Source organism: Castanea sativa, chromosome 7 (genome assembly GCF_040712315.1).
Source record: "Castanea sativa cultivar Marrone di Chiusa Pesio chromosome 7, ASM4071231v1".
In the NCBI taxonomy this organism is placed as follows: domain Eukaryota; kingdom Viridiplantae; phylum Streptophyta; class Magnoliopsida; order Fagales; family Fagaceae; genus Castanea; species Castanea sativa.
The window spans coordinates 25,042,851-25,059,057 of record NC_134019.1 but is presented as its reverse complement, the minus strand read 5'-3'; the positions used below and the strand labels follow the sequence as shown (position 1 = coordinate 25,059,057).

The 16,207-nt window shown below is 33.1% G+C and overlaps 2 protein-coding genes across 5 annotated transcripts; both read right to left on the bottom strand.

The window, feature by feature from the left end:
• Positions 1 to 319: 319 nt before the first annotated feature.
• On the bottom strand, positions 320 to 2,434 carry LOC142644217 (uncharacterized). Its single transcript, XM_075818874.1, has 2 exons — positions 908 to 2,434; positions 320 to 751 (listed from the first exon to the last, which is right to left on the bottom strand). The coding sequence occupies exons 1-2, from the start codon at positions 2,432 to 2,434 to the stop codon at positions 320 to 322; spliced, it is 1,959 nt and encodes a 652-aa protein (XP_075674989.1).
• A 6,107-nt stretch (positions 2,435 to 8,541) lies between these two features.
• LOC142643638 (uncharacterized) lies at positions 8,542 to 15,854 on the bottom strand. Of its 4 annotated transcripts, none has more exons than XR_012845893.1 (9): positions 15,536 to 15,829; positions 14,545 to 14,618; positions 12,107 to 12,249; positions 11,959 to 12,005; positions 11,761 to 11,869; positions 11,520 to 11,581; positions 11,039 to 11,153; positions 10,411 to 10,562; positions 8,542 to 8,971 (listed from the first exon to the last, which is right to left on the bottom strand). XR_012845893.1 is itself a non-coding variant. In XM_075818338.1 (8 exons), exons 1-8 carry the CDS (start codon positions 15,785 to 15,787, stop codon positions 8,820 to 8,822), a joined length of 954 nt encoding a protein of 317 aa, XP_075674453.1. In that variant the 5' UTR covers positions 15,788 to 15,854; the 3' UTR covers positions 8,542 to 8,819. The 4 variants fall into 4 exon arrangements, 2 of the variants coding, with proteins under 2 accessions (XP_075674453.1, XP_075674454.1); XR_012845894.1 differs by having other exon boundaries at positions 10,411 to 10,506; XM_075818338.1 differs by lacking the exon at positions 10,411 to 10,562 and having other exon boundaries at positions 15,536 to 15,854.
• Between the last annotated feature and the right edge of the window lie 353 nt (positions 15,855 to 16,207).

The window sequence follows — 16,207 nt, the reverse complement described above, 5'->3', positions numbered from 1 at the left end:
CATAAGGACATTTATTGCCTAAAGCTTTTGAAGGAATTCTGTTAAGAATGTGTACTGCTGTTAAAATGCAGTCACCCCAATAACACATAGGAAGGTTGGATTGAATTTGTAAGGCCCTTGCAACATTAAGGATATGCTGATGCTTCCTTTCAGCAATCCCGTTTTGCTGAGAAGTATCAACACAAGAAAGTTGATGTAAAATACCATTAGAATGGAAAAATTCTTTTAAGAAAAATTTTGTACCATTGTCACTTCTAATGGTCTTAATTTTGCAATTGAATTGAGTATAAACCATTGATGCAAACTTGGGAAATATAGACTAAGCATCAGATTTCTGTTTAAGCAAATAAACCCATGTGCATCTAGTAAAATCATCCACAATGGTTAGGAAAAATCTATAATTATCAACAGTAGGAATAGAAAAGGGACCCCATAGATCACAATGAATCAATTCAAAAGGAGCAGTAGTTACATGAATGCTAGATGGAAAAGAAAGCCTTTTCTGTTTTGCAAAATGGCAAACATCCCAACAGGAAGTCTTATTGGTAAGGTCAATATTTACAAATGACTTCAACAATTGAAGTTTAGCTAAAGAAGGATGGCCTAATCTAGAATGCCACAAATCTGAAGAAGAAGTTTGACTGACAGTAGTTGCAAAAGCAGTTGCATTGGAGGAAGAAACAGCAGCATGAAAAAGGTATAAACCATTGCTTTCCTTACCCAAACCAACAATGATCCATTGAGCAAGGTCCTGGATAAAACACCAATGACCAAGAAAAATGAGACAACAAAATTTGGTCTGAGTAAGCTTACTGATAGAGATAAGATTGAAACTAAAGGTAGGAACACACAAGACATTTGTGAGAGTAAGTGTGGAAGAGAGTTACACAGTGCCTATGTGTGTAACAATAGCTTTATCCCCATTTGGCAAATAGACACAAGAATGAACAGCAGAAGTTATTGTGGTCAATTGTGAAACTGAATGCACCATGTGACCAGTGGCACCAGTGTCAATGATCCAACAATTAGACTTAAAACATTGCCTATCGATGACTTGAGCAAAAAAAATAGAGTGAGTAAGATTAGGAGGAATCCAAAAGGGATTACCTGAAAAGTTGGAAGAAGATGAAGAAGCAGAATTGGCTGGGGTACAAGGAAGAACAGGTGCCATGACTGATGCAACTTGTGATGCAGTCTGAGCACTAGAGCCATTTGGAGTACCAAAACCTGAACCTGATGCATTGTAAGCTTTCAGATAATTGAGTAGCTGTTCACATTGGACCTGAGAAATTGGACATTGAGGTTGAGAGATCTGTTGACAAGTCTGAGGACCAAAACCAATAGGAAAACCACCAAAAACAGACTGTGAAGCATCAAAAGAAGTCTGTAACCCAAAATTAGGCTGTGTAACACCACCAAGCTGTGCAGTAGAAGAGCCATCAAATCCACCTATGATCTGATTAGCCATAGCTTTAGTTCCCCCTTTTGGCTTGTACCCTAGGGGGTATCCATGAAGTTTGTAGCATTTGTCTGCTACATGACCAGTGAAACTACAGTAAGTACACACTGGCCTTTCCTTCTTAGAATTTCCCTTTCCTCCATTGTTTCGAGCATAACCTTGAGTGCCTTGAAAAGACCTAGGACCATTCACATGCATGGCCACAGGATCCAATTGTTGAATTTGCTGAATTAAATTCACAGTATTGCCTATACTTCTCCTTTTCTCTTCTTGCAAGATCAATGAACACACCTTGCTAAGAGGAGGAAAAGGCTTAATTAGTAATATTTGCCCAATCAGAGTGCCATAACTGTCATTCAACCCCATTAAAGACCTAAACACATGCTCTTTATGCTGTGCATCTATCTGAGATGCCTTGGAACCACAAGCACAAGGACAATTGCAGACTGTGAAAGGTTGATTCTTCACAAATTCATCCCACAAAGTCTTGAATTTAGTAAAATAGGAACTCACTGACATTGATCCTTGAACCAAGTGAGAAATTTCCATTTGAACCTCGAACAATCTTGGAGTATTGTCCTGTGACAACCTGTTCTTGAGATCAATCCACAAATCTTTCGCAGAATTGATGTAAATCACACTAGCCTTGAGATCAGGACTGAGTAAATTAGTCAGCCATGAAAGGATCGTAGTGTTGCACCTATTCCAAGAATTGAACAAAGGTGAAGTTGGATCTGGTTTTGAGATTGAACCATTGACAAATCCAAATTTATTTCTGGAACTCAAAGCCAGAAACACAGATCTCGCCCAAGTCATATTATTCTCGGGACCTGTGAGAGGTTGAGATGTGAGAATCAAACCAAAATTTTCATTTGTTGGTAAGAAAAAAGGATTGTTAGCAGATTCATCTGCTATAGCTGCTCTTGCAATAGGTGCAGATGAAGAAGAAGGTGCGCTTGAGGAAGTTGAAGCCATGAGCAATCAAGAAAACTAAGAAAACTAAGAAAAACAATAGAAAATTTCTGTTTGGCAAGAGAGAAAATGAGAGAAAATTAGCTCTGATACCATGTAAAATAACAGAGAAATGAGGAATGCTAAAGCTTTCATTAACTGAATTGATTTTACAAACTGAATCAATGAAAATAATTACTAACTAAGCTACTTATATACAAGCCCAGAAAACAGAGCACCACACTGCTCCAGGCGCCAAAACTAACTACCTAACTATTTAAACTAATAACCAATTACATCATGACAAGTGGCACCGATTCTAACTGAATTAGTGATCCTTCTCACGTGTGACCTGTGTGGCTTCATTAATCAAAACACTCCATTTTAATCTTCCTCTTGTTTTTGTCGTTTCACCATTTGATTTTATTTTCCTTCTGTCGTTTTGCTTGCCTCTATCGTTTACAGTACTTGTACTGCCTTTGTCTTCAACAAATTCCATATCACCCAACAGGTTATGCAGAGAGTACCAAACACTGATGCAGGTAGTTTCTAGAGGGCGGCATCCATTGCATCAATAAATTTGATATGGGAAGGTAACTTGTAATCATTTAAGAGAGGTGTTTGCAGCCAAACCGCTTGAGCAAATGAACTCTCCAAAAGCAGGTGGTTACAAGTCTCTGCTTCCTCAGTACAAAGAACACAAGGGAAAGAATTCTTTCACTATCTCCCTGTCAAAAGGATGGGTGCATGTTAAAACTTGGGTTTTATTTATTTATTAAAAGAACTTGGATTTATTTCTTAGATAAGATATCAAATGAGTATTTCTTGTTGCTATCTAGCTCAGTAAACGATATTCAAGGGCCAAAAAATAAAATAAAAAAAACAAACAAACAAACAAACAAAACGAAACAAACAAACAAAAACAAACAAACAAACAAAAATAGGTGCAATTCTGTAGGTGTAATACTTAATTTCTCTAGTTAATTTCTTTTCTAGGTAAATAGTGGGGATGGGAGGGTGCAGTTCCAGCCCTAGAGATCGAGCATGTGCCAATACCATTGCAATATCACTAAGACTCCACTTCTCCAAATAAATTTAATTAATTAGTTTTTTGGCCTATACCACATTACCATGTGGCTTATTAGTTTATTGACCAATTAACACATTTTCTTGTATGTAATTACAACTTACATAGTTGCATTAGCTGAATTTATTTTGGAAATTTAAAATATTATATATATATATATATATATATATATATATATATATATAACTAGCTTTTGAGCACACGCTCACATATGTGCTCTTCTATTTTTTTGAGTAAAAGTTAATAATTTGCATCTATTATAATTTAGAAATATATTTTTTTATTTTTCAAGCACATAAAAATGATAAACTTTAGAGATAAGTAGTAACTCTAATTTCTTTTTTAAATGTGAAGGGGAAAAATCCTAAATTTTAGAAATTCTCTTTTTGAATTCAAAATGAAATTTGTTATTTGACATTTATAACCCTATTTTAAAATAAAATTACCCTTCATTAATGAAAATATTTTTGAAATACATAAAAGTCCAGTTGAAAGAGAGGAATCCTTTTATACAAAATATAGATAAACTGTATCTAAATTTTAACATAACTGTTATCACAAAATTCTGATTAAAAAATTATTATTACTAATTTTATTTGAGCTCTTCTATGGGAACAATTAAATCTCATAATATTTTTACAATTAGCTGAAATGTCAACCTACCTTAAGTCAAAATAAAACTAAATAATTAAAGAATTATATTGAAATCCAACACAACTAAAAACAAGGACGTTATGAAAATATTGTGAGATTTACCGTGTGTCTTTGAGGTTCCCAATTTATTTTTTTAAGGCTAATTTTAGTACTTACCCCGTCAACACTGGATTTATTTGTCCATTGCTCTTTCATATAGTACTACGGTTATACGGTAAGCCGTGAAGAGTCAAGACTCAAAGAGACGTACAAGGCATCTCTTCCTGAAGGGAAAGGCCTTTTAGATTTGAAAAATGCTGACTCTCTTTCTAAACTAACGTCTGGATTTTCTTCATCTGTATGCTTGATGTTGACAATTTGTACAGAACTATAAGCAGAAACAATAGGTTTCACAATCCAATATGGCGATGCACAATGAGATATGGAAATAAGTAATGGGTTGTGTTAACGGATATCTTAATTTATGTCAAAAATTTTTACAATTACTTAGCTTTATGTCAGTATTTTGTCAGTTTTATAGACTTTAAAGTCAGTTTTATATAATTTCTCTCATTTATTTAAATTTTTTATTAAGTGAGATTCACATTATTTTAATCCACACAGTACTTGTTAACATTGTTCCTAATAAATAACCAACCAATTCAAATATTTGAATGTTCTCACTCGCCTGAGGAGTAATTCAAGGTTACGTTTATTTTCTGAATTGGGATTCAAGATTTGACTTTTTAAAATCCCATATTGTACTTGTGTGGTATCAAATAGCATTATTTATATATAGCAACATCAAACTGACGATGAAAAATTGATGTCTAACCTGCTCTTGACAAATAAAATAAGAAGGTAGAGTCGTAAACACTTGTTTCTTTGCAAGGAAACGTTTTCATGTTAGATTTTGGTGCTTACAAAATAACACACAAGTCAGTGGTCCAAAGTCCTCTATTGTCTTCAATGGGACTGGATCAGACTACATCTTCTCAAAAAAAAAAAAAAAAAATCAGGCTATAACTCAACAGGCCCCTATGCTTCGTACTCCCGGCCTCGATGGTTAGGATTCTATTATGATTATGCCCTAATAGGAAGATCACATTTGAAAAAATATGGTGCATATATATAGGATAGGCACCCCGTGAAATAATAAGTGTTCAAAGAGTTTTAAACATATGCATTAACATAATAATAATAAAACAAATAATAACACACAAGCAAGACAACCATGTTAAGGCAATGACATGTCCTGAAGACATTCACTTCCTTTTCTAATCTCCTATTTAGTATTTACACTTAAAATAGTCTATATTTCCTTTCTTATCTTATTTTTCCGACTTTTTAATTTTTAAAAAATAGTCTCTGTTTCTTTTCTGACCAGAAAATTGAACTTAAATTGAGGAAGGGAGAAACGGGGACATTGATTTGTTCTATAATTTTTGGTTGTGGACTGTGGTAATAAGAAATTTAAAACTTAAAAAGCAGGCAAAACATTAAATAAAAGAAGTACTATATAACTTTGTTTAAAAGTGATCCATACTTAATTTTTTTTTTCCCCATATGTTGATAGCTTGGTAGGAAAATTTGAATTCTGGATATCTCAATTAGAAACTTTAAGAAATGCTAACTAATTAAGCTATGAAACTCTTTATTATAATATATTATTTGTTAGTAGTAATTTAATAACAACTTATAATAATAAAAAATTATTTAATATTGAGTTGTTTTAATTCAATATAACTTGTCTCACCATTTTTTTAAATTTATTTTGAATTTTGAATAAAGTTTATGTATACCTTTATGTTAGAATTGCATTCCCTCTCTCCTCTGTATGTATTTGTTTTTCAGGAAAAAAAAATTCTCAGTTTCAGATCAGATATGACAATATAATACTCTCTACTACTCAAAAATTGATATGAGTATGACAAAGACAAAAGGAAGTCAAAAAAATATGTTTTTTTTTTTTTTTTTGAGAAACACACACACATATATATAAGAAGAGGATGAGATAAAAGAATACACTCACACGCCAACACCAAAACTGTATGCTATACATGTTCATTTTACTATTGTAACATCAAATTAAAATTATAGCTCTGCTAATCATACCAAGTTGTAATTTACATACAAAGAGACAAAGACCCATGACTAAAATTTATGATGTAAACAAAACCATTCATAAGTGGAACATGTGACAGTATGGGACATGGTACAAGAAGGCTCATCAATCATCAACAGCGGATCATCAGATAAGATTTAAAAATAATTATAAACTAAGGATAAATTTATTAAATAAAAACGAAATTCTAGGTGCATGTTTGTTTCTAAAATAAATAAAATAAAATAAAAAAACTCAAAATCTAGGGGAATCTTCAAGCTAAAACACGAACATGTCTTTACTCAATTTATTCATACTTGAATAAAATTAAACAGAGTGCAGATTGAACAAGAAGACTTGTGAGATCCAAGAGTACCAGTCAATTAGTTTTTATTATTATATTACTATAGCTATATATAAATCAGTAACATTATTATATTATTATATTGGAATTGACCTCCCCATGTAACACTCTTTTTGAGAGAGAGAGAGAGAGAGAGAGAGAGAGAGAGAGAGAGAGAGAAAGAGAAGCAACTCACTGCATATGATATCAAAAATTTGTGTCCAGTGCACTGATGTTGATATCAAAAATTTTCCCAAGTATATGTGGTCTTCATGATGACCTAATCTTAAGATGTTCGTCCTTTTTTTTTTTCTTTCTGTTGAAATGAAAAAAACTAAACAAATAAAAAAAAAATCAAGAATGTAATTAAAGAGAAATAATAAGGCCGCCCAAGCAAAAAGAGACGAAAAAAAGTATCTTATATTTCAAGTTGCATGTAGCGAGCCTCTCACAATATATAAGTCTGTAGTGGCTTCCAGCTAACTCAACTGGTAAAGTCTCTGATGGTTGAATAAGAAATCTGGGATTCAATCCCTACCTACACCAAAAACTGATTGATGTCTTGGTCTGATGATAAAGAACTACCATCAGGAACGGACGCCATAGATTGAAACTCTCCCTCAAAAAAAAAAAATATATATTTATATATATATATATATATATATATATATATATATATATATAGGCGTGTATGGAGCCCACATATTAGGACAGTCCCATGTAAGTCTATCCTGTAAATTCCACATATTATAAGAGGCTTGCTACGCATGGCGGACAAACAAGAATATGGGTCAAAAGTTTTGTGGCAGTAGTTCTCACAAGCTGGTCAGCAGTGAAATAAAATTCCGATAAGAAAAGAGGAGACCCAGCCGCCAAGGCCTACTAAGAGAGAATTCCAACTTCAACCCGTCACCATCGTCGAAGGTTCAACATTATTTGTTATTGAATAAATCAATTTATATTTGAAAATTGTGAACTGTACCTGAAGATGATCCTAATCAAATACGTAGTAGTGTAGTACCATATGAACAAATGACAAATTGTACTAACGAAAATTTTTCAAAATTTTCAAATGTATTACAATTGTTGTTGTTTCATCTCTAAAAAATAGTGTTTCAATATAACTCCAAGCCAAAGTCCAAATTCAATTGAATTCAGTATACATTATATTATCATATGAAGGAAAGGGCTTGCCCTTGCTTCATCCCAACCTTACCGAAACCACCAAATTTCCATTCATGTGCAAGCAACTAACTATTGTTTACCAATTGTTTTGAATAATTTGGACACTAATAATCTTGTGTCTAAAGTCTAAACTTCAGGATTAAAAGATTTAGCCCCATCCAAATTTGGTGATTGGGTGTATTAATTTATGTAAGCGTTGTTGGAGATTGCTTGGTTGAAAGATAAGTGTGATTTATATATAATAATTTTTAAAAAAAAACAGAGCATATAATAGTAAATTTAAGAAACTTATTGCTAAAACCCTGTTCTTTATAATCCTACAATTCTATATAGACAAGTAATGCAAAGAAAGTCATGTTCTTTTAGCAAAAATTCAATTGAGGTACAACTTCAGTTTCCAAAATACTCATTTAGTAGTAAATGACTGGTCTTAAGTAGGCTATAGTTGGGTTAACCATTTTAGATTAGTCAGGTTACTGTTAAGCTCAAGTCTGAACTCTATAGGATAAAAGCTACACTAGTACTCATTTTTGTTTCTTTATTTCTTTCTTTCACTCTCAAATTTTAAATTAGTAGAAAGACTTTATCACGCTATTGAACACAATTTCACCAATGAAAAAAAAAAAATACAATTTCTTAACACGTGAAGATCTTGTTAAGAAAAACAATGTCAAGTCAACTTTCAATATCCAATTCATATCCAAAACTTGACTACAAGCTTTTTCTCCACATACTGCCAACAAGCACTGATCTAAAACCAATAAAATAAACAAGATAAATAATGAAAACAAATGAGAGAAGCAATATTCCCTTGCAATTGACCAGAAGTACATGTTACAACAATTTGTTTCAAATTATCCCTTCTATTCTCACACCTTTTGTGGTTCTAGTTTGATGCACCCATTCATATTTCCCTATGCAGAAAGAAAAGTATATCATCTACCAGTCCACATGAGCTTTATCCCAAGGATATGTCACAAATCATAAAGACACGCAGTAAGTTGCAGGACGGAACATTCTCCAAGGGAAGAGGAAAATATAAGCCCACCTACAAGAGTTAGGAACCAGATGTTTGCTGAGAGTCGGACCATAAAATTACAGTTGCTAAAAGTGCCATTGTTGCAGTTTCGACTCGTAAGCGAAGTGGTCCCAGACCAACAGTCGTAGCTCCTGCTTCCACCATCATATGCAACTCTTTCTCAGTGAAGTCTGAAGCATTAAGAGATCAATGTGAACAAACACATTAATTGGAACTAATCATTCCAAAAGACAACAATAAATTGAATGAGAAACAAAGAATGAAAAAACCTAGGCAATCACAACCAAGAACTCTAAGAAATCATAATTAGGAAGAAGGCCATCAACACTCAAAGCTATGAATTTGTTGATAACATAAAGGTCATTATATAGGCCATTATCAATCCTTTTCCCCAACAACCCCAACAAACTGAGTTCTAAATAATAACCTTTTCAGATTAACTCCTATAACAAAGAAAAGAAATGAAGATGCTTTTAAACCAAGTAGAAAACTACTTAAAAAATAGAAAATGAATGTCTATATAAAATATGGCTCATGGGCCTATGATACAGCTCTTTACAGTCAATTCCAGGAGATCTGAAATCTATAAAATTTACCCCATTTTAGAAAAGCTTAATTAAAAATGGACCAACCAAAACTTAATCATTAATACTAAGACTCAATAATAAATATGGTGGCCAAAAAAAGGTGACAAAAAAAAGCCCCACATCAAAACTAGACCACAATTTTAAAATATTTTGGTATCTTGCTCAGTTGTTTGTTCTTGAGCTCTTTGCTGGCTGCGTCAGCGTAGTTTCTTTACTAGTGAGAGAACATTATACTTACCTAGAAGGATAAAACTACTTTAGTCCCTCAAATTCATAATAGAGATTCCAAATCTATCTTTTAGTTGATCTATTTGATTGTCATTTGCAGGAACTTTGTTAAAGGAGTTGGGAGCACAGATGTTGGATAACTGAACTGCTCTATGCATAAAAACAAAGCAACATTAAATCTTTTAGAGATAACTACATGTCTACCACCTGTGGTCTGAGTAAAATTGATCCACCAACTAATGGTTTAAAAAGTTACCCTTTGTCCACCAAAGTTTGAAGTACTTAATAAATCTAAAAATAATTAAGAAAATATGAATGTATAAATCACACATTTTGATAAGTAAACCCAAAACAAAATAGCAACCTCATTACAATCTGAATACATTAAATTCATAAACATAAGCAAATATAATTAAACCTCAAATGGGTAAAGTAGAACTATTAAACCAGAAGTTAACAAATCAACTTAACTCAAACCACAACCCTGAGCTTTTATTTTATTTTTATCATATCTTGGTGCAGTACGTTTTGGCTCCAAGGAGGGAGAGATCCGGGGATATTTGAACTAGTGACGTCTGCTTCACAAGTTGTGGTCCCTAACTAATTGTGTAATCCTTTGGGTTTTTTTCTTGGTCCAATATTAGTAGCTTTCTTCTTATATAAGGATAAGTCTCAAAATGGCAAACAATGATTAAAATTAATAAGGTATGATTGTTCCAAAAAAGAAACAAACTAAAAGATCCACTTCAACCACATAATCAATTATATCACTAATTTGTCAAGATTGTTAATACCTCCAATGAATCACTTGGAATTTGGTATATTATCAATAACTCAGTTTGAATTCGATAGTTATAATGGGTGAGGGGGGATTCGACCTCTGGACGTCTCTGTTTAAATCACCAGGAGATGTCAATTGAGCAACAAGGCTCTTGGCAACAATACTCTGTAAGAATAACTGAGCAATCTTCATAAAATCTTAAAGAATAAGATGACAAGCATATCTTATGTAAACATGTCAAAAGTCAGAACTAAAAGAATGTTCCTTTTACAACTGGAAGAAAACTTGACCAGGCAATCAATATATAGTAAATCATATGTCATAAGAACTAACAAATTCATGAAAGTTGCAGAATAATAACAGCAACAGGTATACCAGAAAGAAAACTTTGCATGATAACCATTACTATATATGAGACTGTATGTCTGTAATCCACATGAAATTGAAGTTTTAAACTGTCTCTTAGATTCAAGCACAGCTGATAACTTTTATAGATTTTAAAATATCACCACAAATCCATGAAAAGATCAGCGTAAATATTAATTAAATTAATTTCCGATTCAAACACAGGCCTACTCATGAGTGGCAATGTCAGAAAAGTACATGATAAGAGACAAGGCTAAATTATGATGCATACTAACCCCCTTCTGGTCCAACTATAATCAGTCCACCAGAATCGCTTTTTGATGAAGTCAATACGCTAACAAGAGGACTAGCCTCTGCTACAGCAACAAGAGATAGCTTTGACTGAGCAATCTGTAGGACACAAAATACAAATGTCCAAGTTACAAAACAAAGAAGCAAAGAAAAAAAAATTTGTTTAAACATCTAAAGGAGTCCTTCATGGTTTACACATTAATGGGAGCCACACAATCAAATGACTAATAGTCGGAAAGGAGCTACAATGTCTACAATTCATGAAAATTAAACAAAATTTTCAAGAAAACAATAAAGAATACAATCTAAATATTTGATTTACATATAAGAGTATTTTAAGTTGATTTGCTGCTAAACTAAGTTATACAAAAGTTGCAGTTACCATGCCTCCCTTAAAGTTCTTTTTAATGTTTTACAGCCATAATAATTTACCCAACCTTTAAAGGCACAAGGCAGAGAACTCACTTGTGGCAGAATGCTATCAATTTTCATTGGAGGATTCAGAATTAATTCATGCAGCCGTTGACCTATCACAGGGATAAAAGGAGGTATAAATAAAAGGAAAAATTAAAGCGTAGGAAACCTTTCAGTTATAAACCATTCAAACTGCTTTTAATATCATTTACCAAAATCAAAATTAAAAGGAAAGTTAATTCAAATTCACTGTAAATTTACATTGAGAAACTAGCAAGAACCAATTATTTACATTGTTTAGTTGCTGCTAAAACAACACGTTGCAATCTGTCCAACCTATTCTCTGAAATTGAAGGCGAACGTTCTGTCAATAGAGGTGTTACACTACTAGCCCCCAGTTCCTAACACAGTTAAAAAGTGACAAAATTAAACATTACAAAGTGGAAGTTTCTAACAGGATAATATTTTTAATATGCAATAGGATATATACCGTGCATTTCTCTACAAGCCAGTCAGCTCGACCACCCTTTAGAGTACCTAAACAGAAGCAGGTTTAAAAATGTAATGACAAACCCGAAGCCTTGAAACTGTGCATCCAATTTTATGACCTGACTCTACTGAATACCACAAAAACTTACCAAAAGCTGCAAATACATGCCAATATGTGCTCTGAGGAAGAACTAACTTTGGATCCTCCAGGGCCACAAAATCCAGTCCAGTACGGTCAATCCTCTGAATGCACCCTTCTACCATACCTCCCTTCCCGTTAAAAAGCTCTATCCTTGCTTGTCATAATTTGGACAACCATAAATTTTTTTCATCTAACAAAAGCTACTTTATAGTATCTGCCATAATAAAGTTCTAAAAAAAAAAAAAAAGTTCCTTTGCAATTTATTCATATGGCCAAAAATTTACCATTTTTAGAAAGACCAAAACTAACTTAAAGTGCAAGTTTTAAACTTTAATTTCAGTTTCTCAACATCATACAGGCTAAAAAGTACTATATGACTATTTTGAAATGTGAAAGCAAGCTCTTATTCTAACACATCCAAAAGCTTTAGACTCTAGCATAGGATAGCCTTCACAAAAATCTAATTAGAAAAGATGTTTAGGCCTAAAATTCAAAGGGCAAGATTGAAAACATGAAACTTATAAATACATAGTACAGGACCCCTCTAAGGGGAGGCAAACCTCTTGATACTTGACCAGGTCAAATCTGGGTGACATACAAGAATAAAATTGATAATACTAGGCTGATTGATAGAGAAACCAAATAACTCTTATGTGGTTTGGTCCGGGGGATCCAATATATCCTCTAGCATTCGAAATCCTGGGTTTTTGAATGTCCAAGAATGTAATTATGCCCAAGTTTGGTTTGTCAACATTTCTTTGAATATGAGATTTTTTTTTTTGTTACACTTATTCTTAGGAATTGTAAAGAATTACCTCTCTCTTTTTCTTTTTTTTGGTTTTTAAACTTGAAATATCTTATATGTTCAATTTTTTCTTGAAAAAACTAATAACATTATTTCAAAAACCTTTTTTTTGGTAAGTAATAATATAATCTCAAAACACTTAAAAAAAATACAGGGAAAAAAAAAAAGAGGAGAGTATCACATGAACTATAATTAAGCAAAAAAAGTTAGGCTGTAGAATGAACAGCTTGCATTGGTTAGCTTTGCAACAAAATAAAGTAATAATAATAAAGCTATGACATAGCATAAACCATTTCCAACACCAACAGCAATGCATTAATATAATATACATCACCTTCTTAATCATTGCAGTATCTAATTTAAGGTTAGGTTCTTTAAGTTAAATGAGGATGATATTATCACTTATAAAAAAAGAAGGAAAAAACAGAATTTTGCCATGCCTTGGTATCTATTTTTAAAGGAATCTAAATTCCACAAATGTGAGATTTGGTGGGAGATTTGGATGCTTGTGGGCATCTAGATTCCTTGGGCTATCTACAACCAAACATGGGAATCCTCTTAAAATTTTCAGAAATATTAAAAGATATCCCAAACCAAATGCCATGTTAAGCAATGAAGTAAGAGATGTTAGCAAACCAAATAGTCAGTTCAAGGATCCAATCCACACACACAGAGGAGTTGTTTTAATTTTGTGGGGGAAAGTCGATTATCAACCTCTAGCACTTCTTAGTCTAAAAGCTTATCATTATGAGAAAACTAGGAGCTTTCATAAAATAACTTCCTTATACATCATGATACATTCTTAAGAAATTAAACTATAAAAAATCAAGAAAACAAAGGGAACATTGGAATGATGGCCAAGAATCATTACAAGGAGAAAAAAAAAAGATCAGGCTAAAGGTGTGCGTACATTTGAATATTAATTGAAATCAAATGGAAAAATTTCAAATACCAACACCTCAATCACTCCACCATTTAGGTCCAGATAATTTGGCAACCAAGCTTCTCATGAGGTCACTCCCCTAATGAGGCTAAGAGATTCACAGAGGTTGGTTAAATCTGTATTAATGAAAGACTGAAAATTGAAGACAGCATTTTTAGATTGGTTCAAGTTCCAAAGTTATTTGGAAGGAGCGTAACCGGAGGACTTTTGAGGATTTGGATAGCTCTAGTGAACAGTTGCTTGTTTTTTTTAGTGGGACTCTCTTTGATTGGTCGCGCGCGTGGGGACTCACGTCTAGCGATTCCCTCCCTTCTTTTCTTTGCTCCCTTTCCCTTGTCTAATTTTCTTGTTGTCTTTGTTTCTCTTTGTTTTCTTCTTCTTGTATCCCCTAGGTTGCTCTGTGTTTCTTCAGGCATAGAGTAACCCTTCGTATATATATCATTCTTACTTATCAAAAAAAAAAAAAAAAAAAAGTTCCAAAGTTCTGAATAATTGTTCATAAACTGTGCAATTGTTTGTGTTCTAGCTTAGATTGGTTACGTCTGCCTTTTGCTTTCACAATTATCACTACTTCATCGCTAACACTTCCTAATCCTATATATGAATAATATAAGTATACAAAAACATAAAATAAAGACAAGGTTAATGTCCGGCAAGGTAAAACACATAACTCATAAATGAAGACAGTTAAGAATACCTATCATTTGTGCTCAACCTCAAAACCTTAGTCATATGCCAGAACTCATCTCCTTGTACACGAACAATACCACCCTGCATTATTATGCAAAACAATAAGAATTCTGTCAATCCTCATTCTTCAATCATGTAACTCTAAGCTAAACTTTCTGAAAGTGCCAAGCTATATTTCAGAAGAGCATAGAGAGGCCATCTTATAGAAAACCCCCATATATTATGCCAAATTGCCAGTGCTAAGTTAAAGGAATGCCAACAAACTTTCTAAATAATATAGTAATGATAACAACAATAACAACAGCAGTGACTAATATCAACTCAACCAGCCAAAACTTGACGAGAACCAAACACAAAACATTCTTGCCTTGACCAATTTAGCATGTCTACAAAATCCCAACAAAGAAACATCACCAAACCAAAAAATCCAACCCGCTTTCCATGACAACCCCACTCCTAAACAACAACACCAACCAAACCTTAATCCCAAAATTTCAAGGTCGGCTACAGACTCTCAACAGACTAGTCAAGATCAGTCATGCATTTCCATCAATACCGAACCAAAAATCCAACCCGACTTGCATGCCACCCCATTCCCCAACAACAAGAACAACAACAATCAAACCTTAGTCGTTTTACTACTATTGTTATTTAAGTCTTCCTCCACTGTTTTTTTTTTTTTTTAAACAAAAAAAAAAAAAAAAAAAACGTGAATTAACTCACTCGTCCTCATCCGTGCATTAACGGCTCTCCTCTGTAAATCGCCAAAACCATTAGAAAACACACACACACAAAACAAGTTTTTTCTCATACCCAAATGTAATTGCTTCTATTACTTTAACTTTTAATCTTCACCCAGTACATTTCCCATTAATGATCACAAAACTATCACCATCATACGAACATTTAACAACTTAAAACTATTTCACAGCAGAAACACAAAAGCTGCACACATTGTAAACAAATTTTTAAAGAGAGAGAGAGAGAGAGAGAGGTGCCCTGGAAGGAGGGAGAAGTTCGGAGAAGAAGCGAGGGAGGCCACCGCGAGACTGGTCGGAATAATCTAAGGAAGAAGAAGATGAGAGTGTTCGGAGGCTGAGGAGCTCCGCAAAATGAGGCCGTATTGGTGTTACTTTTAGGGTTAGGGTTAGGGTTCGCATTTGATGAAACGGACTCTTCTTCTCCTTCTTCACAATCACACTCTGAAACGCGCACACAACGACAGACTGCATCTTCATCATCATATTCATAGCTTAGTTTCCACCAAACACTCAAAAGCGTAAAGACTGAGGAGGGACGGGACTAGGAGGTTCTCATATTTTTATATAATAAAAAAAATTCAAAAATATAAGTTTTTTTTTTTCATAACAAATTTTTTAAAATATTTTTCAAATCAATACTTTCATTAATTTTTTTTAGGCGTAAATGCACTTTTAATTCATACCTTTTGACCTGATTTCTATTTTGGTTTCTACATTTTATTTTTAATACTTTTAGTTCATAAATCAATTAACGCATGACATTTAAGTCTTTATCGTCACTTAACTAACAGAAAATGTTGATATAGCTAACGGCACAATAAAATAATAATTAAAAAATCTATTTTAGCATTAAAAAATTGCCACGTCAGCATTTAAATTAATTTTGATTCAATAAAAAAATTAAAAACA

What these genes read in the sequence shown, in the direction of transcription:
- LOC142644217 (XM_075818874.1), bottom strand. Translation starts at nt 2,434, where the DNA reads ATGGCTTCAACTTCCTCAAGCGCACCTTCTTCTTCATCTGCACCTATT. An exon ending in CAAATGGGGATAAAGCTATT is followed by an intron (nt 752 to 907) that starts GTTACACACATA and finishes TGTTTTATCCAG; the next exon opens with GACCTTGCTCAATGGATCAT.
- LOC142643638 (XM_075818338.1), bottom strand. Translation starts at nt 15,787, where the DNA reads ATGAATATGATGATGAAGATGCAGTCTGTCGTTGTGTGCGCGTTTCAG. An exon ending in AGGTTGAGCACAAATGATAG is followed by an intron (nt 12,250 to 14,544) that starts GTATTCTTAACT and finishes ATGACAAGCAAG; the next exon opens with GATAGAGCTTTTTAACGGGA. An exon ending in GCATGTATTTGCAGCTTTTG is followed by an intron (nt 12,006 to 12,106) that starts GTAAGTTTTTGT and finishes GCTTCTGTTTAG; the next exon opens with GTACTCTAAAGGGTGGTCGA.